The sequence below is a fragment of the Poecilia latipinna genome, unplaced genomic scaffold (genome assembly GCF_001443285.1).
Source record: "Poecilia latipinna isolate Pla-1442-1.1 unplaced genomic scaffold, P_latipinna-1.0 Scaffold2571, whole genome shotgun sequence".
Classification (NCBI taxonomy): domain Eukaryota; kingdom Metazoa; phylum Chordata; class Actinopteri; order Cyprinodontiformes; family Poeciliidae; genus Poecilia; species Poecilia latipinna.
In genome coordinates, this window is record NW_015115187.1 from 1 (window position 1) to 27,953 (window position 27,953).

The window sequence follows — 27,953 nt, forward strand, 5'->3', positions numbered from 1 at the left end:
GATCGCTTCAGTCGCACTCCTTCTTCAAGAGCATTAACTGGCAGGCCCTGACGAGGAGAGAAGTTGAACCTCCCTTCAAGCCCAAAGTGGTGCGTTTCACGCTTTGTTTGTTTTTTTTTTTTTTTTTCCAGAGGAAAGACATTACAAACCACAGACCCTGCGCTATTATCTGATTATGGCCACTCTCTTTTAGTTTCTCTGAGATTTGTTTTCTTCTCGTTTCCAGAAAGCTCCAAACGACTGCAGTAACTTCGATCGGGAGTTCCTCAATGAGAAAGCGCGGCTTTCTTACAGCGACAAGAACTTCATAGACTCCATGGACCAGGCTGCATTTGCTGGCTTTTCGTTCATAAACCCCAAAATGGAGCACCTTCTAGAGAAGTGATTGGTTTTTAGCACCAACCTGACTGAGGACGTTTCCCCTGCTTTCTGACAAATGAGGTGTTCCTCAAACAAATCAGTATTTATGTAACTTTCATTTCGGGTGCAAACTGTTCTCTGTTGGTACATATAGAAAATAATGCCTGTACTGTATATATTGATGTTATTGCATTTGTGTGCATGCTTATTATTGGTTACGGCTGCGAAAGCCTGTATGAGTAATAGCAACATGGTGGGAGGCTGAAAATACTTTGACTCCGTGTAACGTCAGTGCTACCATCTGCAGCCTTTTTGTTTCCTTCGTCACATGCAGCTGACTGTAACTGGAGACGGTAAATAATGAAGGGAGGAAACGGCTTCACGTGTGAACTGTACTGTTGTAGAGTAATTGTGTAAATCAGGTGAGTGCATGTGTATGGCTCAGAACAACATGTCTGTTTTCAAACTGTAGATCAATAAGGAACGTTATGTGTCAGAAACCTCTGGACTCTTGCTTTTGACTTAAGATTCAGCCTCGGTTGTGTTGATTACTGAAGATGAAAAGATCAAATTTAAACGCAGTCAGCCGCCCGTTGCTGTACGGAACGCTCCTGCCTATAGACGGTGGTAAAGTTATGACTAAAGAGAGTTTAATAATTGTATCTGAATGTAGGGAGCAGGACATCACTGAATTGCTGTATATAGATATATTAGATGTATATTGCTGTATCATGTATATTGGTTTGGTAATGATGTAATTTTTTTTTTACTATCTCCATGTATACATCTGATTTAAAAAGCAAAACATCAGCTGCCAAGACTGCTTATTTTTTTTTTTTGTTTGTAATAATGAAGCTCTTAGGTTTATGTACATCTAATCTATGGTACAAAGCATTGTTATTAAAAAGATTACATGGGTTGGATTATGTTTGTTATACATGCTTCTACTTTATAGTCTGAACACATTTATTTTGTTTTTTAATCTGTGATTGCACTTAGTTTTTGGGAACAAATATTTTTAACATTCATTTCAAGATGAGCCGATTAAATGGCTTCCTAAATGCTCCTTCACTTTCCTACATTTTATCATATTATAATCACAAACCTCAGTGTATTTTATTAGCATTTTATGACGACCAACACAAAGTACATAGACCACAGCAGGAATTAATGATCATTTCATTTCTACAAATACAACCCTGAAAGTCGTGCCATGTAATTGTGTTCGACTCTGATTTAATATCCCAAAATAAAATCTAATTTATTCAATAGTTGGTAAATACAGTCCACGTGTGTGTAATTTATTCTCAGTCTAAATCTAGCTGTTCTGTGAAGGACTCTGAGATTTCTTGGAGAACATTAGTGAAAAAGCAACATCAGTCCAAGAAACAGGAAGAGGGAGAAAGTAGTGGAGAAGTTTAAAACATGATTTAGTAATAACCCAATATCACAGAGCTCCGCACAGTCTGTCATCTGGAAATGGAAAGAGAACGGTAAAAATACGAACCAACCAAAGAATGACCAGTCGCCTAAATGGAGCACCAATCAGTGTTTAGGGAGACTCTGGTAACCATGGAGGAGCTGCAGAGTACCAAGAAGAAAACAACGGTTGAAACAAAACTATAGAAAATCCAGTTTTGTTGCCATAAACCAGGTGGAAAAAACAACAAAAGTGGTCAGATGAGACCAACAAGGATGTTTTTATATACACTATATACTGTAATCAACCTGAATATCCTAACATACATTTCTGTACAATTTGGTTTTATAAAGTTTATATTAAGAAAGACTGATGTAAAAAAGTTTATTCTACCTGAATTTGGTTATTTGCAGCTGTGTCATTTATGTTTATTTTTTTTCTGCCTTTAGTCCTAAAAAAAACCAAACGAGAATTAGCACCTAACTTTCTTGCAAAATATCAAACCAGTTATGTTCTAAGTTTCTCGGCACTAAGCAGCCTTTTTCGAAATGCTTTTTTACTCTTACTTGAGTAATTTCTTGGTTGACTAATTTTTACTTGAGTAAAAAAATATGTTGAAGTGGCCCACTGTTATTAGAGAGCAACGTTTGGCAACTCTATCCACCTCTGCACAAACGCCACATTTCCTCTAACAGAGGCACTGTTTTAAATCATAAAAGGGAGAGCAACGCCCTCTAGCGCCACCAATGGAAATCGCAAATCTTTTGACGTCACCGCGCCACGTAACTACGTACAATGTGTACGGAAGTGCTTGTGTTCCACTGCTCGACTTGCAGGATCTGTTCTAAGTAGCGACTCTACGATGTTTTCCCGATTTAAAAACCAGCCGGTTCCTCTTTGACGTCCGAACCGAACTTTATAGTGGGTCCAAAATGAGCACGCAGGACATCTTGAAAAATGCGTCCACTTTGGCGTCCTACAACGTTTTACTACAGGTGAATAAACACTTTCCACTATTCTGTTGTATGACACAAAACATGCATGTTTTGTTTTAACCCTTCCCGTTTCCTAGGTGATGTTCCGTGTCCTCACCTTCCTCCTTAACGCCTTCACGCTGCGGTTTGTCTCCAAAGAGCTGATCGGCGTGGTGAACGTCAGGTAAGGAGAACAGCTGGAGGGGGTGAGAGTTTCTCTGTTCACCTGCCGTTGTGACCCTGTGCTTCTCCTTCGTGTCTCCAACATTCAGGCTTACGTTGCTGTATTCTACGCTAGTGTTTTTATCCAGAGAGGCTTTCAGGAGAGCCTGTCTGAGTGCAGAATCAGGGACAAACCGCAGCTGGAGACAAGTCATCAACCTGCTATGGCTGACGTGAGTCATATTTAATCTCAGTAGGTTCGAGTGTCGTTGATCAATTACACCTGATTTATGCTGATTTGTTCATTTTTACACACCAGACAGTAACCACTTTGTGCTGTATCCAGCCATAGCAATAGAAAGTTGAGTAGAGGGAAAAAGTGTGGCGGTAAGAGGTTCGCAACCAGCAGCAATAACTGCATTAATGAGACTATTGTGAAGATTACTGAAAAGTTTGAGATTGACTCACAATGCTTGGACTGTGACTGGATTCACAGTCTAAACTGTGGATGCAGCTCATCAACATGAGTTGCCTTCCTTGTGTAAACCAGAGATAATATTGAGTCTTTTGCCTGGGCTGAGGTATAAAGCAGGGGGTCCACAACCTGTGGCTCCAGAGCCGCAAATGGTTCTTTGGATCTCACACAATGGCTCTTTATAACTCTGGATAAGATCTGGAAAACAAAACAAAACAAAACAAACAAGAAACACACACACACACACCCACACACACACACACACACCCACACACACACAAAACTAATGTTTCTAAGCACCAAATTCCAAATAACAACATGCAGTTTTGTATTCTCTAAAGTATATTTTGTTATCATTAGTTTTGAAACTATGTTTATTTAAATCTATGATTTTCCACAAATCATATTCTATAGAAAACAATGTATTCATTTTCTTTTTGTAACGTCCTGTTTTGGATTTTATTTTATTTTAAAACCTAAGAAGAACAGTTAAATGTTCTCTCTTTAAAAATAACTACAAACCTTCTGTAGAAGACATTCATCAAAAACAGGACGTTGTCATTTAACATGTGTGGCTCTAAAGTTTTTCTTTCTTAGCTGCACTAAGGGTAAAAATGGCTCTATGAACTGTAGAGGTTACATGCCCACGGTCTAAAGTGTTTTTTTTTATTATTTAACAGTACATTAGTTATTTAATTTGAAAATTAAGGTGCAACATGAGGAGGATGAGAGAAAAGGAACAGAATCCACATTGCTTGAACTCCAGTGTGAAGTTTCTACATCATTTTGTGCTAAATAGAAATCTACTTGTACATTTTCAATTCCTCATATGTTCAACACAATCCATCCATCCATTCGCAAGCAGATTAGTGTTTGTCATTTCTCAGAGTGCCTCTCGGGGTGTTATGGGCCACCCTTCTCGGATGTGTGTGGCTGTGGCTCCTGGAGGTGCCAGATCCCCAGAAGGTGCCTCACTACGGCCCTGCTGTGGTGCTGTTTTCCCTGTCGGGAGTGCAGGAGCTCCTGGCCGAGCCCCTCTGGGTCTTGGCTCAAGCGCACATGTTCGTCCAAGTCAAAGTGATCGCTGAGAGCCTGGCTATGATCGCCAAGTGCAGCGTCACTGTGGTGCTGGTGGTGTTTGCCCCCGATTGGGGTCTTTACATCTTCTCTGCTGGCCAGGTGAGACACAAAGCTGAACTTCTCCACAAATACAATACCCACAAATCACAATCTTCAATGTAGACTTGCTGGCTCAAAACTTTAATCTATAGCTTAAAGTTTCACTTAAAGACATGGAAGTGATTACAACGGATTGTGTTTTTCTTTTTTTTTAAGTTGGTGTACACTGGATTTCTGGTGTTGTGCTACGTCATCTACTTCATTCGTTTCTTGGGTTCCAAAGAAGCAGCAAAGAAGACCTTCCCTCTGCAGCATATCAGAGATCTGCTGCCAAGCAGAGCTGATGGAGAGGTTGTTGACCCAGAACAGCTTCACGACTGCATAGTGTTTAAATAAAATCCTGCCGTACCATCCTGACTGTCTGCTGTATTTGCAGCCGCTGGTAGACTGGACCGTGGCCCGGCTCACTTGGAGCTTCTTTAAGCAGTCGTTCCTGAAGCAGATCCTGACAGAGGGCGAGCGCTACGTCATGACCTTCATGAACGTCCTCAGCTTCGGAGACCAGGGCATCTACGACATCGTCAACAACCTGGGCTCCATGGTGGCACGCTTCATCTTCCTGCCCATCGAGGAGAGCTTCTACATCTTCTTTGCCAAAGTGCTAGAGAGGGGACGCGACGTGGAGAGCCAGAAAAAGGTGTGAACGAACAAAAGCAACCTCGAGATGGTAATCTTTGCTCTTGTCTCTTAACGTTGTGGTTTTCCACGCAGGAAGATGTGGCGATTGCAGCAGAAGTCCTGGAGTGTTTGCTGAAGCTGGTGCTGGTAATTGGACTAATTATCGCAGTGTTTGGATATGCGTACTCTTACCTGGCTCTGGATCTGTATGGCGGCGCTATGTTAAGCAGCGGATCAGGTACGTGTACCACAAACAACACTTAAAAACTGAATAAATGATTATTTTCTGATCTTACTAACAAGCTCCTGACTTCCTTAAAGGACCCGGTTTGCTGCGGTGCTACAGCTGCTACGTTCTCCTGCTGGCTGTGAATGGAGTGACGGAGTGCTTCGTGTTTGCTGCCATGAGCCAACAGGAAGTCGACAAGTAAGAACAGAGACAAAACAGACGCCGATAGTCCTCACGTGACCTCAGATCTCTTAATCTAACGCGGCTTGGGTTCGGTCCTCAGGTACAACCTGGTCATGCTGGCTCTGTCCATGTCCTTCCTCCTCCTGTCCTACATGCTGACATGGTGGGCCGGTGGCATCGGCTTCATCCTGGCAAACTGCCTGAACATGGCCCTGCGTATTTCCCACAGCCTGCTCTACATTCACCGCTACTTCCAGTCCAGTCAGTGGAAACCGCTGCGAGGCCTTTTGCCTTCCCCGCTCCTGCTGGTGGTGCTCATCATCAGCGCAGGTGTAACTGCAGGCTCTGAGGTACTGAAGAAAAGGTTTTATCTTATAATGCGTTATATTCAGAGACATTTCTGTACATTTAGAGTGCGTTCAGTATCTTTTTTTTTCACATCACAACCACAAACTTTAATGTGTTTCACTGGGATTTTATCCGATGGAAACAAACATATTTCACGTGATGACTGAAAAGGATTTGAAATAGGTATTCCACATAAAGATGAAAAAAAAAAATTAACACCACGGTCTCTGTTGAAGTTTGGGGTTGAAATGTGACAGTGCGATAAAACTCGAGGTGAATAAATATTTTATCAAGACGATGAAATGCTTTAATTTCTGTAAATTCAGCTTGTTAATTCTCGGTCGTCAGGCTGTTTTCTGCTGCGACGGCGGCTGGCTGTTCAGGATGGCCCATATCGGCGTAGGAGGAGTCTGTCTGCTCTTCGTCCTGGTGGCTGTTCTCCTCACCGAGACTCAGCTGGTGCAGTTTGTGAGGACTCAGCTGTTGCCTCGCTACAGAAAGAAACACACCTAACCAACCACACCAAAGACGACTGCTGCTGCTGCTGAGGAATGAAAATGTTTTACATTAACAAGCAGATTATCAACTAAATAACAGTTACTGCCTGTCAAACAGGGGGGGAATATATTTTTAAATTGGACCTTGTATGTTTTTACTCTAACATTCCCGTGTTGAATGTTTGCCAAATGTTATTTGTGGTTCAGGATCTTAAGTGTGAATGGAAAACATGAATGTACTTGAAAAATACGTTTTTTTTGTTACCAACCTTGTTTTTTGCACTTCACAGCTAAAAGTGTATGAAATGTTAAGTTAAACGAACAAAACAAAAATCTAACAATTTGAATTCAGTTTGGTTTATTTCTTTTGAGTGAGTAACAGAGAGAAAGAGGGAAGAATTGCAGCAAATGTCACCAGGCTGGGAATCGAACCTGCGACCGCTGACATGAGGACTAGGGCCTCAATGCATGGGTTGTGCTTTAGCCCCTGCGCCACCACAGCACCCCCTCCAGTAACATTTTAATCCTAGTTATAAACCATAGAGTCAAATTCAGTTCATTATTTAAAATTCAGAACCACTGGGTCAGCTAATGTGAAAAGAACTGAAAATGTGCTAAAATGGCTCAATTTCATCCGGTCTCCATGACAGAAACGGCACTAGAAGAGGACGGGCCACAGATAAAGTTTTCAATGGAAAGGAAGAGAAAGTAAAATTATTGGCAGCATTTGCTTTACCAGTGACTTTGTGGGAAAGAGACCAGAAAAAAACCAGGACCACCAGTTATAGTTATGGGAATGAAGCACCTACTACACAAAGCCATCCGGAGTAATATCTTTGTTAATGGATTATTCCATTAGAGAGAAAAACACAGAAGTGATGGACAAGGACTCTTGTTTTGTTTAAGAGAGGAAATCAGAGAGTGCACAGAGATTTTGGCAACAATGAAGAGGCGACTGAAAACAAGCACTGAGCCACAAAAACTAAGTCAATCACTGGATCAGGAGTAACTTACATAATTAATGCCAGCAAATGCAGATAATGATCATTGTTGAGATTTTTTCTTTTTATTTTCAGAAACGGAAAGTAAAAAATGCAAAGAAGGTGGAGAGACTTTGGAAAATACAGAGAAAACCATCAGCATCCCAAAAAACAAAACTTAAATGGCGCTATATTCACCCATATTTATTTTACTAACCTTCTTTATTAACCAGTTAATTAAATGACTTTATGTTTTCTGAATCAGTTTCCGGATACTGACTAGATTACTGCCTAATCACACAAACACATAAAAGAAAAAAAAAATCTCCATTTAGTAAATCTGGTCGGTGCTTTCCGACTTTACATTAGATCCAAATTTTACTTATTAGGAAACTGGAGCATCACTGAAATCATTTCATCATGTAACAAGTGGATGAAATAAGCTAACGGTGGTCACTTTCTTGATTTTTATTTATTTTTTTTACAGTGTGGGATTCAGTTTAAGAGGATTACAGCAAATAAATGTTACAGGATCAATTCAACAAGCTCGCAATGTTGCTGGGAAAAACTTTCCAGTGATTTGTTGGTCTTTCTCCTGTGTTGTGTTTAGATTAGTCAGAATCTAAACAGTGATGTCAGCGTGGAAAATGAGCTGGAGTGGGAGGGAAAAGCATTTCTACAAGGGAAGTGTGGGTTTATCCTGCTGTCAGCCTGATTTTCTCTGATATCTGCACAAGTAAACACTAGTAAAGAGTCTGCTGAGGTTTTAAGATGTATTAAGACACGCGGTTATCCTTCCAAACCGCCGTTTAACATCGTTACAAAGCATTTTTGCTGCAGTAAAGTACAAAAGAAGAGCCTAAACCTCATCTCCCTGCATCTCTGGGATCTGTTAGATGAAGCACAAGTTCCAGCTGTGATCTCATCATTCTGTAATGAGACAGCCAACAGGAGGAGCCTGCTCACTTATGCACTGAAAGCAGATTCGATGTTCACTGGGAAAATCATTGCCAGATTGTCTGTGTATGTAAGCGTGCGCGGTGGGCGGCCAGCTGACAGGAAGACAAGAACATTTACAGCTGGGCATCTACTGCTGCACGGCCGCCATGTCTCAAGTAAGACCCGGTTTTTAGTTTTCCCAGTTGTTGTCAGCTGGTGTAGATATGGAGATGAGTTAAAGCGAGCGTTTCTGCCTTCCAGCCTGCACAGGAAGACGAACAGACGCAGCGACCTGTAGTGAGAGAAGAGGACCTGACCGAAGCAAAGACCAGACTTGGTGGTGGCGGGGCAGTGAAGAGCAAGACCTTTGAAGTGATGGAGGAGTGTGGTGAGGGCGTTGATATGTACCTAGAGACATTTACGGTAGAGTTCCTTGACACAAATTTTTGCTTTTGACAGCAGACTGCGTGTATCTGTTCTCCATTTGGTCAAACTGGGGGTCACATAATGACTGTAAGGGGAGTTTAAGTCTGATGCAGAAGTTTCCAGTCCATATACAGAGAGAGGAAACATGGCGCTTTAATGATGGGACATTCCTGTCCCTCCCTGTGGAGTTAAAACACGAGCGTAAATAAAATAGACGTTAACAGTTTCACAACAGCTTGTCCACTATTCAGTGAATCTTCTGATTTATCCCGGCTGTTTGCAGAGAAAGTTGGTAAAGCGGCTCCCTCCGTGTTCAGCGGAGCGAGATCAGGAGGAGAGACGGCTTTCAACACTCGCTCCGCTCGGCAGGCCAGGAAGTGAAAGGAAAACTTCCTCTGCATGGATGAACGCCGCCTCTTCCATGTTACTGATGTAATTTAACCGGTTTCTTATTGTTGTCAAAAACATCTTTTTTTTGTTGTTGCTTCATATCATGCAACTACAACAAGCTGAGAGATGTTCAATAAACCTCTTACTCGGTTAAAAGCAATAAACTGTTTGATATAATTTTGATGTTACTTTATTTCACTTTTTCTGTTTATGGAAGGTTCTTACAGTCAGTTCTGCTTTTAGTCTTAGTTTTCTGCAACTGAGGATGGATTTATTGTAATTTTTTTGCACATCTTTACCAGGGGCGCCAATAAAAGGAAGCGCTGTACCACACTGAGTTTGATGTATTAAATTTTAGAGCATATTTATATTGTTTCAAACAAATTTTACCGAGTCAGACACTTTATGAACAGAGCAGGATTTTTGTATTCGATGGACAAATTTTCCGTGTCAACTGCTAAATCAAACTAATGTTTTAAAAAAAATTGAAATTTTGCTTCCTCGTTTATTTTCTAACGATTTTACACTGATGTAATAAATACCAGCGCAACTTAGGCAGTACTGTATGAAACACACAAGACTGTTTATGTAGTAAACATCTATTGCACCGGATAGAAATGGAAATAGTCAGTAATTGTGAGTTTTCTCTTTTATTTCAAAAATTTCAACAAAAATATTAAAACTGCAAATCCATCAGAACAGAACTACTACAGTAGAAGGCTGGGAGGCAGAAATGCGACGATGCACAGCTGGGAACGCAAAAGACGAAGGGCAGAACGAGGGAGGAGGAAGTGGAGCGTCTTCCTGTGGGTTTTCATTTCATGAACTTGTGCTGCTGGTCTTGGAGGATTTTGGCTGACGACTTGGCGTCGTAGAACAATTCGTTAATCTCCTCCACCTGTTCCCTCTCCACGGTCTCTTTTCCCTGGACGCGGCCCAGCAGGCTGGCTGGGGTCAGCAGCTGCACGGCGTACCTGAGAGGAAATGGGAAATATGAGCGGCGATGCAAACATCTATGGTTATCGTTAAAATTTTTTTTCTTTTTTTTTTTTTGCCATTTAATAGATTTAAATTTTAGCTATCAAATAATTATCATTTTCATCTTTTGAACCAGATAAAACAAATGTATTTGCAGTGGGGAAGCCAACATGATTCAGAGCCACTGTGAGCAACTCATTTTACCTCCACACAAACTCCTCCACCTCTACTGAACCTTTTGATTTCAATTATTATTCTGCACAAATCACAGGATTCATGCGCATTTTTTTATGTCAAAACTTCCAGACTCCAGACTTAACTAAAGTTAAGCATTAATAAAAAAAAAAAGTTCACCAGGATGGATTGCTTATGGCAATAAGAAATTAATCACATAAGTTAAAATGAGGTCAATAATTTCCATAGTGATGATAAATATTTTTTGAAATGAAGAGACATCATATTCCTTTTCATTAATGGTTTCTATTGTGTGTGGTTTTATTTCCATTTTATTTATCGTTTTTAGTTGCCGTGTTAAGTGTTGTTCACAAAAATGTAAGTTTCTTGGTCTTTGAAAGGGCGAACTTGCATTATTAAGCCATTATGAACATATATCTTGAAATCGGCTTCAAAAACTATATTTTTTATTGCAAAGATTATTTGGAAAAACGTATTGCCCAGCTACTGAGTCAGGCCTACATGGATGAACGGACGAATGGATGGACGGAGAGTGAAGTCTGGAATCAGTATCTCTCATACTGTATTACACATCGTGATTTCTTTTTAATAGAAAAATCCTAAAACTGCAAACTTTCACAGTTTGTCTAGAAACCCGATAATTAGGTCTTTAAATAAAACAAAACAAAAAAATCATCAAGTGAATCAAACCTTCAGAGGGAAACGTCAAAACATTACCTGAGGGTTGTTTTGGTGCCGATCTCTGCCAGGTGTGTGAGGGCCTCCTCGCTGATGCTGATCCCCTCGGTCTGAGCGCGGATCTTGACGATCTGCGAACCGCAGCCTTGTTAGCCACACAGAGCAGCGTCAATGCTAAGCAGCTAGCATTGACGCCGCTCCCAGCAGACTCACCTGCTTCAACTCCTGCGGCGTGTACAGCATGGTGCGGATTATCATCACCCTGTCCAGCAGATCCAGAGGGATGCCGTGTGGAGAGCTGATGTCTTCGGTCCCCCTGATGAACGACGTCACGTTGTTTCGATTGTTTCAACGGAAACCTTTTTTTTTTTTCTCTTTCCGGTTAAAAAACAAACACCCGGTTCTCACCTGATCAGGCATTTCCCTCTGTTGGAGGCGAACACAACGATCGGGGCGATGCTGCTCTCCAGAGCTCGATGGAGGTAAGTGAAGCACTCGATGTCCAGCATGTGCACCTCGTCCACAAACAGGACGCCGGGGACGAGCTCGGCCACGCCTTGGTCTATGTAGCGGTTCACCACCTTGTTGATCTCGGCTCGAAGCTTGTCTGAGGCGGGAAAAGAACAGCGGTCAGCTTGGGACGATTAGATCCTGGGAGTCGGAGGGTTTCGTGTTGTACCTGTGATTTCTGTCTTTTTGGGCTTCATCAGCTGTCCCATCATAGAGAGAATGTCCTGACCTCCCTGGGAGGAGACAATTTGAGCTTAGTCATCGTTCTCGAAACTAATATATATACATACATCATATTTGAAGGCTTATGCACCTGTGGCCGGGCATTGGCAACATCTAGGTCGTGCAGTGTGACGTCTTGGACTATCTCCTTCTTCTTGTGGACGTCGCCTTTGGGAAGTGGGACGTACTCCTCGGCCTCAAGGTCGAACTCTGTTGCAAAGGTGTCGCAGCGGCCTTGCCTCTGCAGAGACATCACGACACACAACTCTATTAAGCAAGAAAGTCTCGTCCAAATGCAGGAGCAGAGCAGGGGGAACGAGGGCAGGTGTGTGATGTGGCTGCCAGCCCATTGCAGAGAGAAGGCCTTTGGCTGAGGGATCAAACAGAGCATGAGGCTGCTGTCAACAGTAACAAATGTGCCACCCAGTCCTTTTCCTTTGCCGCTCGACTGCAGCTCACCCCCCCGCCCCCTCTTCAGCCCCCCGCCCACCTGCAGCGATTAAAAGAACCGTCATCACAGCCTGTCAGCGCAGGCCACAATCCCCGCTGCGCTGAGAGATGGAAAGATAGACGGAGAATGAAGGGCTGCAGGAACGAGAGCTGCATGCAGGGCGGAGAGAGATGAAAGCAGAATGCCACCATGAAGGACCGAAGAGGACAGGAGGCAGGGAAAAAAAAAAAAAAAAAAAGACTCGACTTTGATCTCAGGAAGAACTTATTCTTTTCGCGACATAAACACAATCCGTGTTTAATTCGAAGCGTTTTCTTTATTTTCTTGTTGACAAATGTGCTTCATATGGCTGGAAATGGTGAAAGCATCTGGAGTAACGGCACACAATGTGAGACAGAATCCTGATATTGGATTCTACCATTTTTAATAACCACAGAGCGAACATCTATTTGCAAACAGTAAAAACTCCTGAATCTGCTTTAAAGAAATACTTCAGCATGAAACCTTTCAGAGCGTAAAAATAACAGTCATGGACAGAAGAAGACATTGTTTATTCATAAAAAATCGTTCAAGAGAGGAAGACAGAGTGTGCTTTTTAACCGCAGCCCATGGAGTCAGGACTCAAATTCACACTATTTCAGTTTTGAAGAAGCAAAATGAGTCCTGTTTCACAAAATGAATGAAAGTTTACCTTGACAGCACCACTGTTGGCTTCGATGTAGATAACGTCTCCCACTTCCACGCGCTCTTTCTGAAGACTCTCATAAATGCTGGGGTCCAACTAGAGAAAGCGTAAAAGCAGTTTTTAGGTCAACACTAGGCCATTCGTGTTGCACAAACTATACTTTAAAATGAGCAAAATTGCTCCTAACAACATTAATCTGGTCCATACAAATAAAACTCAAGAGAAGGCAAATACTTTAAACAATTCCAAAAACTACTAATTTCATTAATCTGTACGTAATGGTGTTTGTTAGACACTTTGCTTCCAGAGATTATTTACTGGCAACGATCGAGGAAGAACAAATAAAGTTAAACAAAATCTGACCTTGAGCTGCTTGGTGCCCTTGGCCGTCTTCAGACCGATGATGACGTGGCTGATGGTTTTTCCGTAGCCACCCATAGGATTCTCCGTCTCACACGGGGTCAGCTCTGTCACCTCCCCTTCATACACCTCCTTTGTTTCTTTGATGCGCAGACCTGAACGTACACACACACACACACACACACGCGCTTCATAATGAGGATTCAATCAGGTCTTTATATTCCCGTCTGAGCTAAGCCGCCACATCTTTCAGACTGCTGAATAATGCCTTTTATTACAGGAAAGAACGTGTGCGCGCCGGGCAAATGCCAGAGCATCAGTGTAACATGATCACACCTCTTTCACAGAGGCTGTGGATCTGAGCATGAGCGGCACACAGGTGCCTGGTCCTCCATGTTGAGGGTCAGACAGCTGTGCTGGAGGCAGGGACTGTGTTGCAGAGTTGCTACTGATGGGGTGACGACAAACGAGACGAACCCCTCCCCGCCCCCAGGTTTCTGCAAAATCCCTTCTAAAGGTGAAGCCAATGTGATGTTGACCAGCTCTGTCTCTATTTCCTTCTCAGTGGAGAGGTAACATCATCAGTCAGCCAAACCCTTCCTATTTTTCTTTATAAAAAAAAAATCCTCTCTGTAAATTCACCATCAAGTGTTAGCTTGAAGACAAAGGCAGCAGATTTAATCAGGACACCCAGTTTCAATGGAAGTGAAGTTTTAAGAAAAGTGTCTAGGAAATGCTTTTAAAAATAAAGGTGACATAGGATGGTATGGTATATATCATACTTACCAATTGCTCTCCTGAAGTTCTCCATAAGCACTTCTGTTTTTTTAATTTCAGATGAGTACACTTCACTGCCAACCATGGGACAGAAAGGAACCTTGTTTCCCAACTCCTGTGCCATAGCTAAAGCGAGGGCAGTCTGAAGGTTGAAACGCAGAAATGAGAGGCCAGAATAAAAGTCATTATTCAAGTAAAAAGTCCCGGTTTAACGAGCTTGTACTCGTATCTCAGCTCTGTGGAAAAACAGTGCACAAACCTTTCCTGTTCCTGGAGGTCCTGCCAACAAAACTGCTCTTCCTGCCATCTTTTTTGAGCGAATCATCTCAACAATGATTCCACAGGCCTGAGGAAATTGGAAAAATGATGTGTATAGATATTAAGTGTATGCATACACAAAATAACTAAATATTTATAAATACGTCCACATTGGAGAAGGGGCTTGATTTAAGAGGTGCAACACAAACACTGGAGACATGAGCCACAAATTCCTAATGTGTTGCTGTCATCAAATGGAAATAAGGCAAGAAAAAAAAAAAGAAAATAAAGCAAAAAATATATGATTTGTTGTCTTTAGTCAAGGATTAATGAGACTTTAATGGGCCAATACTCATTCCCATTTCTTGGGTCTTATTTTGTCAGTTCAGATTTTTCTTTCTAGGACAAAAAAACAAACAAACAAACAAACAAAAAAACGATCCTGGGTAAAAATTGACTAAAATTGTGCTGAAGGGTCTTTGACATAGAAAACAGCTTTAATGAATCCAACAAAAATGTGAAGAAATGACAATAACAATTTCATGCACGTCCCTAACCATTTTTAGATTTTCTAAATACAAAACCTGAAACACAAACATTAAAAAACACGTTGAGACGTCTTGAAACCAAAACAGAGTGAATGTTTGGCTTAATGCAATGTTAACACTGGGACTCTTTATGTAATCATAAGGAGTGTATCATAAAGGGTGTATAATGTACAATATTACTATTATACATCTAACTGATGTATAATAGTAATATTTTTCTGACTGTTATCAACCTTTCCAGTTGACATAGAAAATTGAATTAAGTATAATATTTATACTACGTCCTAATGTAAATATTATACAAACAATGATTTGTCATAATTATTCAACTGTATTCCATAAAACGATTAAATCGATCCCAACTTTAGAACTTAGAAATAAATAGCGACCTGGCGGTGCTAACAGCGTTAGCATATTGTCTACTGAACGACCAGCGTTTAGCTAAATATGACTTGCAAAACGATTAATTAATGCCTTTTATGCACAGATGAATAATAACAATGTAGTGAAACATAAATATTACCTCTCTTGCAGTCTCCTGCCCGACCAGTCCACATGCTGTTTGTTTAGCATTTCCGGCCTCGTCTAGCCCCAGTCCCTTAACGTGACTGTGTGAGGCGATCCTTTGGGTTTTCGTGGTACTTTTTACCTCCTCTATCTTCATAGCTGTGTTATTTGTGTTTATGTGCAATGTAGAAGTCGCTAGTTTTTCTTAAGACCAATATATACCTGATTTCCCGTTTGATTATTTTAAACTATCGCAGTCGGCGCCGAAACTCAAAACACAGGGAACTCGGTTTCCATGTGGGTTACTAGGGAAAGTGAGCGGAAGTGCGTCCCCCTAAGTTCCCGCCTACTGTGGCAAATATGAAATATGATTGGATTCTGTGAAAACATGTGAAAATGTAATTGGCTGAGATCAACTAGCCTTTTCCTGTGTGTTTCATTTGATTTGTCGTAGTGAAACAACAAGAAACACGTTACAAATTAATTATATGTTTCACTGTGCGTGGGTACAATCATAGAAATATTTCAACTGACATTCATATTTTTGCTAAAATTCAAGTGTCACTGTTTGAGAATGATTGATTTTATACTTTTATTTTATTTTGTTTACTTGCAAAAGAGGTTCCGGTTTAGCTTGTTTTCCGAGGGTGAAGTTCGCTGATATCTGGGAAGACGTTTCTTTCAGTAGAAAAGTTGTTTGTAGCCAGTTACATTAAAATGTTTTTATTGTAAATATACTATATTAAGTAACGCGGCGTGGTGAGTTCAGGGTCCGATTCAGAGTGAAGGAAAACGCGCATGTTAGATAACACCATCTCCAGACCGTGGAGAAAATGACAGAGTCACCAGATAGTCGGGCTAAAACTCTGAACTTCAATGTCGGGGTGCTCGGCCATGTGGACAGTGGGAAGACCTCGCTGGCCAGAGCGCTGAGCAGCACAGCCTCCACGGCAGCCTTCGACAAGAACCCGCAGTCACGTGAAAGGGGCATCACGCTGGACCTAGGCTTCTCCTCCTTCACCGTGGATTGTCCTGATCACCTGCGTGACAACGAAGGACAACAACAATATGACAGCCTCCAGTTCACCCTGGTGGACTGTCCGGGACACGCCTCTCTCATTCGGACCATCATTGGAGGTGAGCTTTAACCTTATAGGTGCAATAAACTTATACTAGACCATAGAAACGTATTGGCGTTTTTGTTTGAGCACATGTAAATTTATGTTTTAATCTCTTGATTAGAAAAATTGGCAAGATTTGAGCGAGTTTTACAAGTGCCAAACTGTGATGGCTTGACGACTGAGATCAGAGCATTTCCAAAACTGTATTCTATTTCTGCAGTATCAGTTACCACAGCTGAATTATATTAATTCATCCAGCAGGGGGCGCTGTCTCTCTTCAAATAAACCAAATTGAAAGACTCACGCTGACTAAAATTGTTGAATAAGTGGCGACAGTCGAAGTGGCAGCTGAGATGCATCAGGAAGGTTACATCAGGGACTGTATTAAGTTTCTCACCATGTTTGTGAATGATCAACAGCTCTACCTCTTCTCAAGACAGATTGCTGTAAATTGCAACTGTGAGACCCACTCTGCAGTTATGAGTGTCGTTTGTGGGCCGTCAGAGCCAAGAAGAACGAGGAAATCCATCAAAGTCAGAACAAGACAACTGTAGTTTTAGTTTCAATCTTATAGCTCTTTATTTGCCTTGATTTACCCCTCCTTTCATTTCGTGTCCTGTTTCCCAGTAATTTTTGCATGTCTTGCTCCATTTTTGTAGCAGTATTCAAAAATACTCGTTTCTCTTTTGCGGGAAAGGGAAGGATGGAGTCGTTCTGCTTCAGCTCAGTATTCCTCCGATGTCTTCATCTCCCAGGTGCGCAAATCATCGACCTGATGATGCTGGTGGTGGACGTGGTGAAAGGCGTGCAGACTCAGACTGCAGAGTGTCTGCTGATAGGAGAACTGACCTGCCCCCGCATGGTCGTCGTCCTGAACAAGATCGACCTGCTGCCGCCTAACAAGAGGCAAAGTGCCATTGAGAAAATGACCAAAAGGCTACACAAAACACTGGAGAGCACCAGGTCAGTACTGGTTTATAAAATTACACATCTGTGTAAATGTAGAATTGAAGTTTATTAGGGTAGGCTGAGTGCCTCAACACCACATCATGAAATAATTTAAGGGTTGCTGTTTTCCGGTGGACAGGTTCAAGGAATGTCCGGTGATTGCGGTGGCAGCGAAGCCTGGAGGCCCAGAGGCCCCTGAACTAGAGGAGCCACAGGGAGTGCCAGAGCTAATTGAGGTAAAGTTTGGAAGCTAATTGGTGCTGGTGTTGCTAAAGGCTATGTATGAGTTCTCATTAATTCAAAGGTGCAGCTACTATTTTGGGGCTTTTTTTTGTGCTTGTTTTTGTCTTATTAAAACAGATGCAGGTTTCCCTCCAGAAAACTAGCTAAGGCTGGTGAAGTCCACCAGTTGCCCCACAGCATTTTTGTGTTAAAAATTAACAGGAAATTTTGGAAATAAAACATCAGCAGCTAAGAAAATATAGCAGTTCACTAAATAAAACTAGCATTTCTGTATGTTTTGAATGTAGAATCAAATATAATTATCTATTTTTTTTAAATGGATAATTGTCTGCTAGCTCAAAGCCCTTCTTTGCTGTCACTTAGTGGTGCATTAAAATAACAATGGTTAGCCTGGTAGGGATCAAGTAAAGCCTGGTGGCCCGCCAGGCTTACAATATGCTGGGGGGAAACCCTGTGATGGATCGGTTGTTTGACAAAGTTAAGGAAATAACGTTCCCTGTCAGAATCAAAGTGTTTAAAATCCTGATATTTATATTTATTTAAATGTAGCTCTATGAATTTCTCATTGAAGGACAAACTATGTAACAAAAGCTTTTTGATTTCCACCGTGCTTCTCTTGTCCTTGAACACAAAATTAATAAGATTTGATGTCAGAAGTTCTTTGGTCCAGTCCTTGAGAGCCGGTAACCTGGCCTAAAAGATGTTGACACACCTGAATCAAATCAACTCTAAAAGCTGTGGCTTTTAGAGATATTAAGACCTCACTAAGCAGCACTAAAATTGCTCTGAGTTTATGCGAGCTAGTGTTAGGAAGTATCTAGGTGTTATAAAGTTATGGCAAAAAGTAGTAAGTCCCAGCTGCCTCCACCTGTTGCTACGAAGTGCCAGTCAGCTGGCTGTTCATATAAAACTGATTGTTTTCCTAATATTTATAGAGACAAATAGGAAAATGTTTAACGTATTGTATAATCATATAAGTAGTTCACCAGGTTTCAGTCTGGTTGATCATATTTGGGAGATTTAGGATAATTTATTCGATAGTGTCCTTACGAAGGCTGGACACCCCTTGTGAAGCGCCATGTATTATGATGTAATGAAATGAGACCAAAATAAATAATTCCAGAGATTTTTTTGACCTTAATTGTGACATTTACATGTCTTATTCCGCTGAAAAATATGCTAATTATAAGTCACAATAAACCCTGATTTACAAAGGCTTATTTGATTCACATTAAAGATGGCTAACTCATTTTTAAACAGTTCCAAAATGTGACATTAACATGTCTGTGCATTGGTTCAAATTACCACCTTATGACCTGTTTGCTGGTGGACAGAAAAATGATCAAAGCACCAACATTACTTAAGCATTTAACCTTCCTCTCTCAGCTTTTGAAGAAACAGACGTACCTCCCCAAGAGGGACGCTAAAGGTGACCTTCTTATGGCTGTGGATCACTGCTTCTCCATCCGCGGTCAGGGAACGGTCATGACTGGGACCATCCTGCAGGGATCACTGGCCATTAACGACACAGTGGAAATCCCAGTGCTAAAGGTTTGCTCTTAACACCGAGGTGTCTGAGATTTATGCACAGGTGACATTCCCTAACAGTGGAAATGGATGTGTGGAAACGGCAGAGATTCAGAAGTGGAGTGAATAGTTGTCTGTTCAGAGGATGTGCCTGTTTAATGTGAGGGAAATATGAGGGGAATTGGTGCTTTTCTGACTGCAGATCCTGTGTTTAATCAAGACCACATGCAAAACTGCTGCCTGCAGTTATTATGTTCGCCTCTTGGTGGCAGCAGATAGCTTAATTGACATTTCATCTGCTCGTCAATCTGGCTGATGAACGTTTGTGTTTCTTTATTTACTGTTAAAAAAACAATAATAATATCTGCCAAGCTGTTCATGTTTTGGTCTTACATTTTATTGAGTTACCATCCAAACAGATCTTCTAGATTCTTATTTGTGCACCTTTGAGGAAACACAACAAAACCTAGTCTTTATTTGTCAAACCCAGTTTTCAGATTAAGCTTATTAATCGTTACATCAAGGGAGGTCATTTGATTTTCGCATTCTTGGATTCTTAAATACCACAACTGATGCACTTATGAACAAAAAGGAGATTTATATTTTAATCTTGATTTTGTTCATTGTCAGTCTTTTTTAATCATTAGCTTTATTGTACATATTTATTTTTCGAAGCTGAATATTTTGACAACAGTGTCACTTTCAAGGGGAAAAACAAAAAAGTTTGAGTTTTTGCTTGTTAATTTACCAGTTTCCCGACATCTTATTGAGATATTTGAGAGTAAAACGTTTTTACAAATGTGTTTCTGAAGTTTAAAGCTTTTCCTCATCTGCTGCTGTTTAATCTGCGGCCGGGTTCATGTTAAGTATTGTGTATTTTTCTGTGGAAATGTGTTTTTAGGCGTGTTATTTATTGTGTCTGTGTGCTCTCTGACATCAGGTGACCAAGAAAATAAAGTCGGTGCAGATGTTTCGGAAGCCGGTGTCGGGGGCCATGCAGGGGGACCGCGTGGGTGTGTGCGTGACACAGTTCGACCCTAAACTGCTGGAGCGCGGCTTGGTGTGCACTCCGGGTTCCCTGCGCACCCTCTACGCAGCCATCATCTCCACCAGGAAGATCGGATACTTTAAGGGTTCTCTCGCCACCCGGGCCAAGTTCCACATCACGGTGGGTCACGAGACGGTCATGGCGAAGGTGACCTTCTTTGGCTTACCCCCTGCCGACACCGAACCGACTCCGTCGGAGCCGTCCTCACTGGAAACACCCTTCACCTTTGACAGGGAGTATTCCTACCAGGACGAGTACGTTAGCAGACAGAAAGAAGCGGCTTCAGGGCCCGACCCAGAACAGTGGGCTTTATTGGAGTTTGAGCGTCCCGTCACGTGTCCTGCACTCTGCCTGGTGATCGGCTCCAAGCTGGACACGGATATCCACGCCAACGCGTGTCGGCTGGCCTTCCAAGGCTGCTTGCTGCACGGGTTTGAAGACAAAAGCTACGCCGAGACTTCTCTGCCTCAGCTACGCATCTTCAAGACCAAACACAAGGAGGGACAGGTGGAGAGGGTGAGTGGTCGTCCAGCAGTTAGCTATTTATTTTAAATCAAATCAATTATATTTATTATTCCAATTAACAAGTTGAGACAGTGTTTCTACTGGTTCACCAAGGGATTTGTTTCAAAATTTATTTTGTAGATGAAGCACAAAAAAGATACAATTCAAAACAGATGAAAACAGTCCCTTCTAAAAGCATTAACAACCCAAGAACACTTTAACATATTGTCACATTACAACCAAAAACCTGCGTGTTTGTTTAAGAGGCTAGCACAAATTGGAGTATATTTTTGTGAAGTGCAAGAAAAATAGGGGAGTATTTAAAAAAAAAAAAAAACCTTGAAAGTGTGGCTTTCATTTGTGTTAACCCTGTTTTTCTCTGATACCCCTAAATAAAATCTGGCGCAACAAATTGTCTATAAAGTCTACCATTAAGAATTGGAGTCCACCTATGTGTAATTTAACCACGGAAATAAATTGGAGCAACCCATTATCCTGAAATGCAATTGTCATGTGTGCAACATCTGACTCCTTGCATTGAGTGTTTGGTCGGCGATTATATTTCGCGGAGCTTGCATGAGTGCTCTGAATGAAAATAAATCTGGCTGATTAACTGCACTTGCAAAAACATAAAGTAGAAAATATTTGTTATGATGGAGAAGGCAGAAGTTCAGCAGGACGGCATACAGAGCTACAGTAGACTGGTTTGAATTAAAGCATTTTGATGTGTTAGGAAGACCTACACCTGAAACTAACTGGGAATCTTTAACAAGACTGGAATAAAGTTCAGAGACTCTCCATCCAGTCTGGATGAGCTTCAGCTAATTTTCAATAAAGAATGGACAAACATGTCAGTATCCAGATGTGGAACGCCAAGGTACTTGCTACTGTAACCGTGTTGAAAGCTGTTTCAGCTCAGGAATGATGAACACAAATGCACACCGCACTTTTCAGATTTTTATTTGTAATGTAAAATTATGAAAAAGATTTCACAATGTTAACTCGCTTTGTGGTTGTCACAAAACAAAATGTGGAAAGGTTCACTGAGTGTTGATTTTTTTTTTTTTTTTTCCAAAGTATTGTAATTGCACTCCAGCTCCCCTCACTATCCTCTGCTGGGCCTGTTTTAGACTCCCAGGTGAGTTCTTCAGAGATCTCAAAAGAACTTCATGTGATCCAGTCTCTGGTGACTGTCTGCTCAGGTCAGGACCTCCTGGAAGTCAACGATCCCTTGTAGGGATACAACTAACAATTATTTTAGTAATCGACTATTCTACCAATATTCTCATGATTAACCAGTTAAAAAATGGCCATATTTTGAAGTATTGAAAGATACAAATAATTCATTTCATAAAAAGAAAGAAAAACATTGTGTTGTCTGACATGAGATAATTCAGCTTTCCTTCAGTGCACACTTGATCATTTGTAGCAAAAGATGTGTTGAGTTAATCTGTTGATTTTTTTAAACTAGCTCAGTAATAATAGGATTTGATGTCAGAAGTTTTTTGGTCCAGTCCTTGAGGAGGTCCTATTGTTCCTGTTGAAGATAAACTATGCCACTTGAGGAGTTCTTGGTAAAACATATTTACAGACATAAAGTGTTTTTTTTTTTTTTTTTACTCAAGTGCAACATGTTTTTGATGTTTTGGCATAATTACCGCTCTGATTGTTGTTCTTTCAACAAATGGCCTTTTTATTTCAGTTTCTATACTGAAGTTATTTAATCGATTACTAAATTAGCTGACGACTATTTTAATAATCGATTAATCACCATTAAATGTGATTAATCGATGAAACGATTAATCGTTTCAGCGCTAGTTGAACCATCACCTTTGAACTCCTTCTTCTTGCTCTAGTTCTTTGGATGTTTCTTGGTGCCGGTGCCGCCGGAGCGTGCCTCCCAGACACAGGCCCCCATTGTGTACTCACAGACACGTACACACAAACAATCGCACATATGTGGCCACGATGAGCCGCATTTGAGGCATGGGTGGTACGCATGCCTTAGCATGTGCTGCGACAGAAGCATGCGTGGGTGGCCGCCTGACGCCAGTCGCTCTGGTGCTGTCTAGCTATCGGAGGCTGGCGCTGTTTGGTCACACCTGAGCGGCACAGGAACATCCACACGTTCCGCATTCGTCTGAGCATCTTTCTCTCCCTGTCTGCACGCCGTTGTTATCATTCCTGCGTGTTTGCTGTTAGATTATGTCCCTAAACCTGAACGGTGTTCCTACAAGCTCACGCCGCTGGTGACTTTCATCGCGCTGTGTGTTACGGTTCGGTTTCTCCTTGTAGGCCCTCGAGCAGGGTCGCCAGGAGTTCAAAGTTCAAGTGTGTGAACTTGTTTCCTGCTTGAGCACCTCGGGCTGTTGACAGCTCCGCTCGTACGCTCAGGACAGCGCGAGGGGTCAGACGGCGGTCATGTGACGTCGCGTCCGTCGCTCGCGCCGTCTCGCGGAATGACCCGGCCGTGCCTCAGGACCAAAGAATTCCCTTTCTTAAAAAGAACACATTACTGTCATTGTTGAGATGTCACGAATCAGACGGTGCATCAGACATGAAAAACAACTGTACGCTGTTTTTCTTTGTATCAGCAGATCCGTCATGCTTGAGGGTCAAATGTTCAGGAATGAATCAGGGTCAGGCAGAAGAGCGAGGAAGCGTTGGTGGCGCAGAGACAGAGCGGTGCCCTGCAGTTATCAGATTAGTGACGGGGTTAGATCCACTTAGGGATGGGTGATAAGAAGAAATACAAATATGCCATAAATATGCTTAACTGTGGTGAAGAAAGTCAGAGATAGCCCGGCAGGCGAACCTCGAAGAATGTGGCCTGATGGCTCTTCTTCCTCAATCATACATGTTATAGGAACGTGTCTTTACTTATTCGAAGCAAAATTCGCCCAACATTTGTTACATGTTGAACAGTACTTTCTAAAAGCAGCTGTAATTCTGGACTTTTGCCACATTTTGTCACTTAACAACCAAAAACATCAACATATTTTATTCAGATTTTAGCTGATGGATGAACGAAGAGTAGTGCAAAATAAAAAATAAAAAATGAAGGTTTAACAAATAAAAATCAGAAATTTGAGGCATATTTTTGTATTAAACCCCCTATATTTGGATACTCCAAATAAAATCCAGTGCGTCCAATTTGCCTTCAGACGTCATCTGTGTGTAATTTAATCTAGGCATAAATCCAGCTGCCATTCAAAGGCCTTAGACGTTTATTAGTGAACGTTAAATTTAATATTTGTCACAAAAAATCAACAGTCCCTTGGAACCATGGTGACAGGGAGACGGCAACATTAAGGTATGGGAATGTTTTTTTTTGGTTTGTTTTTGATGTTTATGAAGCAGGAATGGAGTGTGAAGAAAGAGGCAACTAGCCACTGCTACTGTGGAATAGATTAGATCAACGCATATGCATGCAGTAGAATGACATAGTCAAAGTACAGCAGGAAATACAATTGGAAATGTGTGAAAGACACATTGATGAACTCGCATTTTAATTTCACTTCGCACTGATGCACTGCTTTGTGTTGGTCTAACTTGGATCTGCAGCCTTTACGAACCAAAAAGCCATTTTTGCTCTCAGTCCAACTAAACTTTAGAACCAAAGATGTTGTATCACTTTTGTGAAAATAATTTGTAAATGTAGAAAATCTGTGGTCAGCTTTAAGGAAATGCCATATTTTTCTATTTTTAGGTTTTAAAACAAAGGAAGACATGAAGCATTTACAAAAAGAGAATTGATAAATTTTATTCTAAAGGATGTTTAATTTTTTAGGAAAATTATGTAAACAAAAAAAAAGCACTCAGTTTTAAATGCAATGAAACACATCTGTAATCTACATTTATTTGTTTAAAAATGTTTTGGTCCTGCACTTTATTAGCTAATTTATTAAGAGCTGCTGCTGAAGGTCCAAAGAGCCACTTGCAGCTCCAGAGCCACAAAATCTCCTTGCTTTCGTTGAGACGTTTTTCCTGATATGAGCTCATTTGTTTTCCTGTCTCAGGTGACCGATGATTACTCCGTGATCGGCCGCAGTCTGTTCAAAAAGGAGACCAACCTCCAACTCTTTGTGGGGTTAAAGGTCAGTCTGTCGACAGGGGAGAGTGGCGTTATCGAGGGCGGCTTCGGACAGAGCGGGAAGTTCAAGATCCGTATTCAAGGTGAGGATCCGGTTCGACATCTGCTTGTAAATTTGGTGTCACTGATTGGTGTTTTAAAGAGTGACGCTTAGTTTGTTGTCACCTGAGCCTCCCTTGTTGCTGACGCCCACATCCAGTCCACTTTCAGTGTTTTGGGGCTCAGCAGACGGTTTTCAGGATGTGGTAAGAGCGGCAAGCCCGACATCCCGAGCCACATTCCCAGCATTCCTCTGGGGATGGCCTGTGTTCCGGGGGAAGTCTGATCAGTGTTTATTTTACCTTCTGTTGCTCAAAACCCACGAACGACTCCGCACCGGGAGGGAAGAGAAAACAAAAACATTTTAGAAACAGAACCAGGCCGACATCCTCCTCGCCGCCTTGTTCCTGCATCCTCAAACGTCTCAGATTTATCGACGTGCGCAGTATGCTCAGGCGGGAGCATAATGTGGACATTCAGCGGCGTCTCCATGAGGCTGTCAGTTTGGATTTAGATGCATCTGTGCAGAGCTGTGCTTCCTGCCAGTCGCTTTCTGTTGAATTTATAATGTGTCGTTCTTCAGACGAGTAAGGAACTGATTTTAAACGTGTCTGGTTCCTGTTGCTGGCTTCAGCTCCTCACACCAACCTTACTTCCAAACCTGCAAAGTAATGGTTTCGTTTTATTGCTCCAGAAGTGGATTGAGTCATGTTTCCACTGTTTTTCATATGTGTTTATGTTGAATTCAGCTGTTCAGACTCATTTTTGTCTGCCTGTCCTTGCAGGTTGGTAGTGTGAACGATACCAAATCAATTCCAAAACTGGGAAAATTTCTGGGTGTACCTTCTATAGAAAAAAAAATCAAACCAAATAAAAGCAGTGGCTTCTTGGATCAGGAAAAGAAATGCAGCTTATTACTGAATTACTATATTTTCTATGGTGAGAAAACAAGGAGTAATCAAAGTTAATGGTAGAAACTTCCCATCCAGTAAGGAGTCACAGCTGAATACAGCAGCTGGACCAGGTGTACCTTCAATGGAAATGAATCATAATTATTTTATTGTACTTAGTAATAACCCAGCTAAGTAACAAATTTAGCTGAATGATAAATTACCCCAGTAATTACTACAATAAACGATAATATTGTTTTGAGACCATTTTCAAGTGGTATATTGATAATGACATAAAAACACAAGTTTGCCATCGCAAAGATGAATAAACTTTAATTTTGTAAAGAATACTTGATACCTGAACTGGGAGATGTTTTAAACGTCAAATATAAAAACAATGTATAAAATGGAATTAAAAAATACACACAACCGAAACCATGAATAAAACTATAAAGATGTCTCTGTAGATAAAACTGCACTTTAAAAAATATTCATTATTAGAAAAGAAATCATCAAGCTCCCTTTCAATTAATTGATTAATTGCTTATTGTGACATGCGTACTTATACTCACCCCTTGTAAAAAAACCAAAAACAAAACAATAATAAATAGTGTCGTGTGAGATTACAGTCACATTGTTGGACTAAACAGTTTCTTATAGATTGCTGCGTCTCCTTTGACCTTTGACCCCATTCAGACACCATATTTTACCTGAACTTAACTTGAGTGACTTCTTCTTAAGGTGGCGCTTTGATGATGCTGATTTTTATTACTTTTTATCCAAATATAAATCAGATTTTTGAATATCTCAGCTTTTGGGTTTGGGAGGATTTTCTGGGAAATCACGCTGCTCTTGATCTGATGACTGATGTGTGAGGATATAGATGACAAAGGAAAAAATAAATAAATTACCAATTCACCACATTTACCGTGGTGTGAAAACGTAAGTACATGCAGCTGACTTGAAAAGCTTACCACAAACTCGGCCCGTTTACCTTAAACGATTTGTCGCTGGAGGTGCGTGAGCGTGTTTTCCAGCACAAAGCCGACGTATTTGGCTGATCCTAGATAACAGCCGGAGCATTCTGGCTGCGCTGCAACCATAACAGCCCTCACCTTGGCATGATGATAACAAGAAGAATGCTGGCGCCGATGTACACGGGGTCAGACAGCCTGCATGAAAAGCAGTGAACCCAGAACATTTCTTGCCTGCTGTGCGAAGAAGGGAAAGCACACGCCGCAGTCGGTTTTGCACAGGAGAAAAGACCTGAAACATGCAGGAAAACAAACATGAGGGCAGATACAGGGAGGAGGAGGTTGCTTTTGCATGAGTTTTGACAGTGAGGGAGATTGCTTTTTAGATCATACTGAAATACCTGCTGCACACTGCAAGAAAGAAAAGATCCACATCATGCACCAGGTTAAGCTGAGGAAGGTTTTGCACAGGAGAAAAGTGAAAAACACGACGCATGAAGGCGGTTTATCTGTTTAGATTTATATTATCCTCGTCTCCTCTTGACCTGTCTGCTGCTGATGTGTTTCTCAGAGGGTCTTCGCCCCGAGACCAAGCAGCTGTTGTCCTCCTCCAAGAAGAAGGGGAAAAGCGGCGGCAAAGGCGGGCCGTCAAGCGAAGAGGAGCCCAAAACGGAGTCCCAGTCTGTTAGCATTCACCTGCACTTCAAGAGATACGTGTTTGATCCCCATAAGAAGATGGTTCAGTCCTGACCCCTGCACACTCCTCTGATTCCTAGAAACAGGCCATGAAAGCAGCTTCAGAGGTTTTGGAGCCTTTTTGCTTTTAGGTTTTTTTTTCTGGAAGATGGAGACAGTCTGCAGAAATGTGATGACTGAGGAATGTTGAACGCATGTGAAACAGTGATTGTTTTATCTCTCCCTAAGGAGCTCGGCATAATCCTGTTTGCTCCACCACAACAGGGGAAAGCTGCTCTTTTTTTTTTTTTTTTTACCCCTATACACGACTTTCATTTAATGATCCAAATCTGCTGATGTCTACTGAGTTTTACTTATAGATATATGAAAGATAATAATTTTTCTGTCTTGATCGAATAAAATAATTAGTAGCAGAAATGCAGAGCTCAGGTTGGTCTTTGTGTTTACTTCCTGTGCGTCTCATCAGCAGCGATAATGCAACGTTCCAGTTTCGTTATTCACTGGCTCCTGCTTTGTCTCTG

At 41.4% G+C, this 27,953-nt stretch overlaps 4 protein-coding genes across 6 annotated transcripts; 3 read left to right on the top strand and 1 right to left on the bottom strand.

Moving 5' to 3' along the window:
* Positions 1 to 2,566: 2,566 nt before the first annotated feature.
* On the top strand, positions 2,567 to 6,789 carry rft1 (RFT1 homolog). Its single transcript, XM_015020366.1, has 10 exons — positions 2,567 to 2,775; positions 2,853 to 2,938; positions 3,027 to 3,149; positions 4,279 to 4,570; positions 4,727 to 4,861; positions 4,947 to 5,207; positions 5,282 to 5,426; positions 5,510 to 5,615; positions 5,701 to 5,950; positions 6,297 to 6,789. Exons 1-10 carry the CDS (start codon positions 2,713 to 2,715, stop codon positions 6,459 to 6,461), a joined length of 1,626 nt encoding a protein of 541 aa, XP_014875852.1. The 5' UTR covers positions 2,567 to 2,712; the 3' UTR covers positions 6,462 to 6,789.
* An 873-nt stretch (positions 6,790 to 7,662) lies between these two features.
* Positions 7,663 to 9,357, top strand: mustn1a (musculoskeletal, embryonic nuclear protein 1a). Its single transcript, XM_015020369.1, has 3 exons — positions 7,663 to 8,540; positions 8,626 to 8,752; positions 9,074 to 9,357. Exons 1-3 carry the CDS (start codon positions 8,532 to 8,534, stop codon positions 9,169 to 9,171), a joined length of 234 nt encoding a protein of 77 aa, XP_014875855.1. The 5' UTR covers positions 7,663 to 8,531; the 3' UTR covers positions 9,172 to 9,357.
* Positions 9,358 to 9,460: 103 nt separating this feature from the next.
* ruvbl1 (RuvB-like AAA ATPase 1) lies at positions 9,461 to 15,506 on the bottom strand. Its single transcript, XM_015020367.1, has 11 exons — positions 15,366 to 15,506; positions 14,296 to 14,382; positions 14,046 to 14,178; positions 13,263 to 13,414; positions 12,906 to 12,995; positions 11,855 to 12,004; positions 11,711 to 11,774; positions 11,440 to 11,638; positions 11,245 to 11,347; positions 11,071 to 11,162; positions 9,461 to 10,154 (listed from the first exon to the last, which is right to left on the bottom strand). Exons 1-11 carry the CDS (start codon positions 15,504 to 15,506, stop codon positions 9,995 to 9,997), a joined length of 1,371 nt encoding a protein of 456 aa, XP_014875853.1. The 3' UTR covers positions 9,461 to 9,994.
* On the top strand, positions 15,507 to 27,855 carry eefsec (eukaryotic elongation factor, selenocysteine-tRNA-specific). 3 transcript variants are annotated; one of them, XM_015020363.1, is made up of 7 exons: positions 15,507 to 16,486; positions 17,226 to 17,433; positions 17,558 to 17,654; positions 19,048 to 19,212; positions 20,129 to 20,752; positions 24,760 to 24,916; positions 27,308 to 27,855. In XM_015020363.1, exons 1-7 carry the CDS (start codon positions 16,183 to 16,185, stop codon positions 27,484 to 27,486), a joined length of 1,734 nt encoding a protein of 577 aa, XP_014875849.1. In that variant the 5' UTR covers positions 15,507 to 16,182; the 3' UTR covers positions 27,487 to 27,855. The 3 variants fall into 3 exon arrangements, with proteins under 3 accessions (XP_014875849.1, XP_014875850.1, XP_014875851.1); XM_015020364.1 differs by lacking the exon at positions 27,308 to 27,855 and adding an exon at positions 25,033 to 26,026; XM_015020365.1 differs by lacking the exon at positions 15,507 to 16,486 and adding an exon at positions 16,794 to 17,003.
* The last annotated feature ends 98 nt before the right edge of the window (positions 27,856 to 27,953 follow it).

What these genes read in the sequence shown, in the direction of transcription:
- rft1 (XM_015020366.1), top strand. Translation starts at nt 2,713, where the DNA reads ATGAGCACGCAGGACATCTTGAAAAATGCGTCCACTTTGGCGTCCTAC. An exon ending in ACGTGGAGAGCCAGAAAAAG is followed by an intron (nt 5,208 to 5,281) that starts GTGTGAACGAAC and finishes TTTTCCACGCAG; the next exon opens with GAAGATGTGGCGATTGCAGC. An exon ending in TATGTTAAGCAGCGGATCAG is followed by an intron (nt 5,427 to 5,509) that starts GTACGTGTACCA and finishes ACTTCCTTAAAG; the next exon opens with GACCCGGTTTGCTGCGGTGC.
- mustn1a (XM_015020369.1), top strand. An exon ending in TGAAGTGATGGAGGAGTGTG is followed by an intron (nt 8,753 to 9,073) that starts GTGAGGGCGTTG and finishes GGCTGTTTGCAG; the next exon opens with AGAAAGTTGGTAAAGCGGCT.
- ruvbl1 (XM_015020367.1), bottom strand. Translation starts at nt 15,506, where the DNA reads ATGAAGATAGAGGAGGTAAAAAGTACCACGAAAACCCAAAGGATCGCC. An exon ending in GAACTTCAGGAGAGCAATTG is followed by an intron (nt 13,415 to 14,045) that starts GTAAGTATGATA and finishes GTGTACGTTCAG; the next exon opens with GTCTGCGCATCAAAGAAACA. An exon ending in GGCACCAAAACAACCCTCAG is followed by an intron (nt 10,155 to 11,070) that starts GTAATGTTTTGA and finishes ATTTCCTCTCAG; the next exon opens with GTACGCCGTGCAGCTGCTGA.
- eefsec (XM_015020363.1), top strand. Translation starts at nt 16,183, where the DNA reads ATGACAGAGTCACCAGATAGTCGGGCTAAAACTCTGAACTTCAATGTC. An exon ending in CATTCGGACCATCATTGGAG is followed by an intron (nt 16,487 to 17,225) that starts GTGAGCTTTAAC and finishes TTCATCTCCCAG; the next exon opens with GTGCGCAAATCATCGACCTG. An exon ending in AAAACACTGGAGAGCACCAG is followed by an intron (nt 17,434 to 17,557) that starts GTCAGTACTGGT and finishes TCCGGTGGACAG; the next exon opens with GTTCAAGGAATGTCCGGTGA.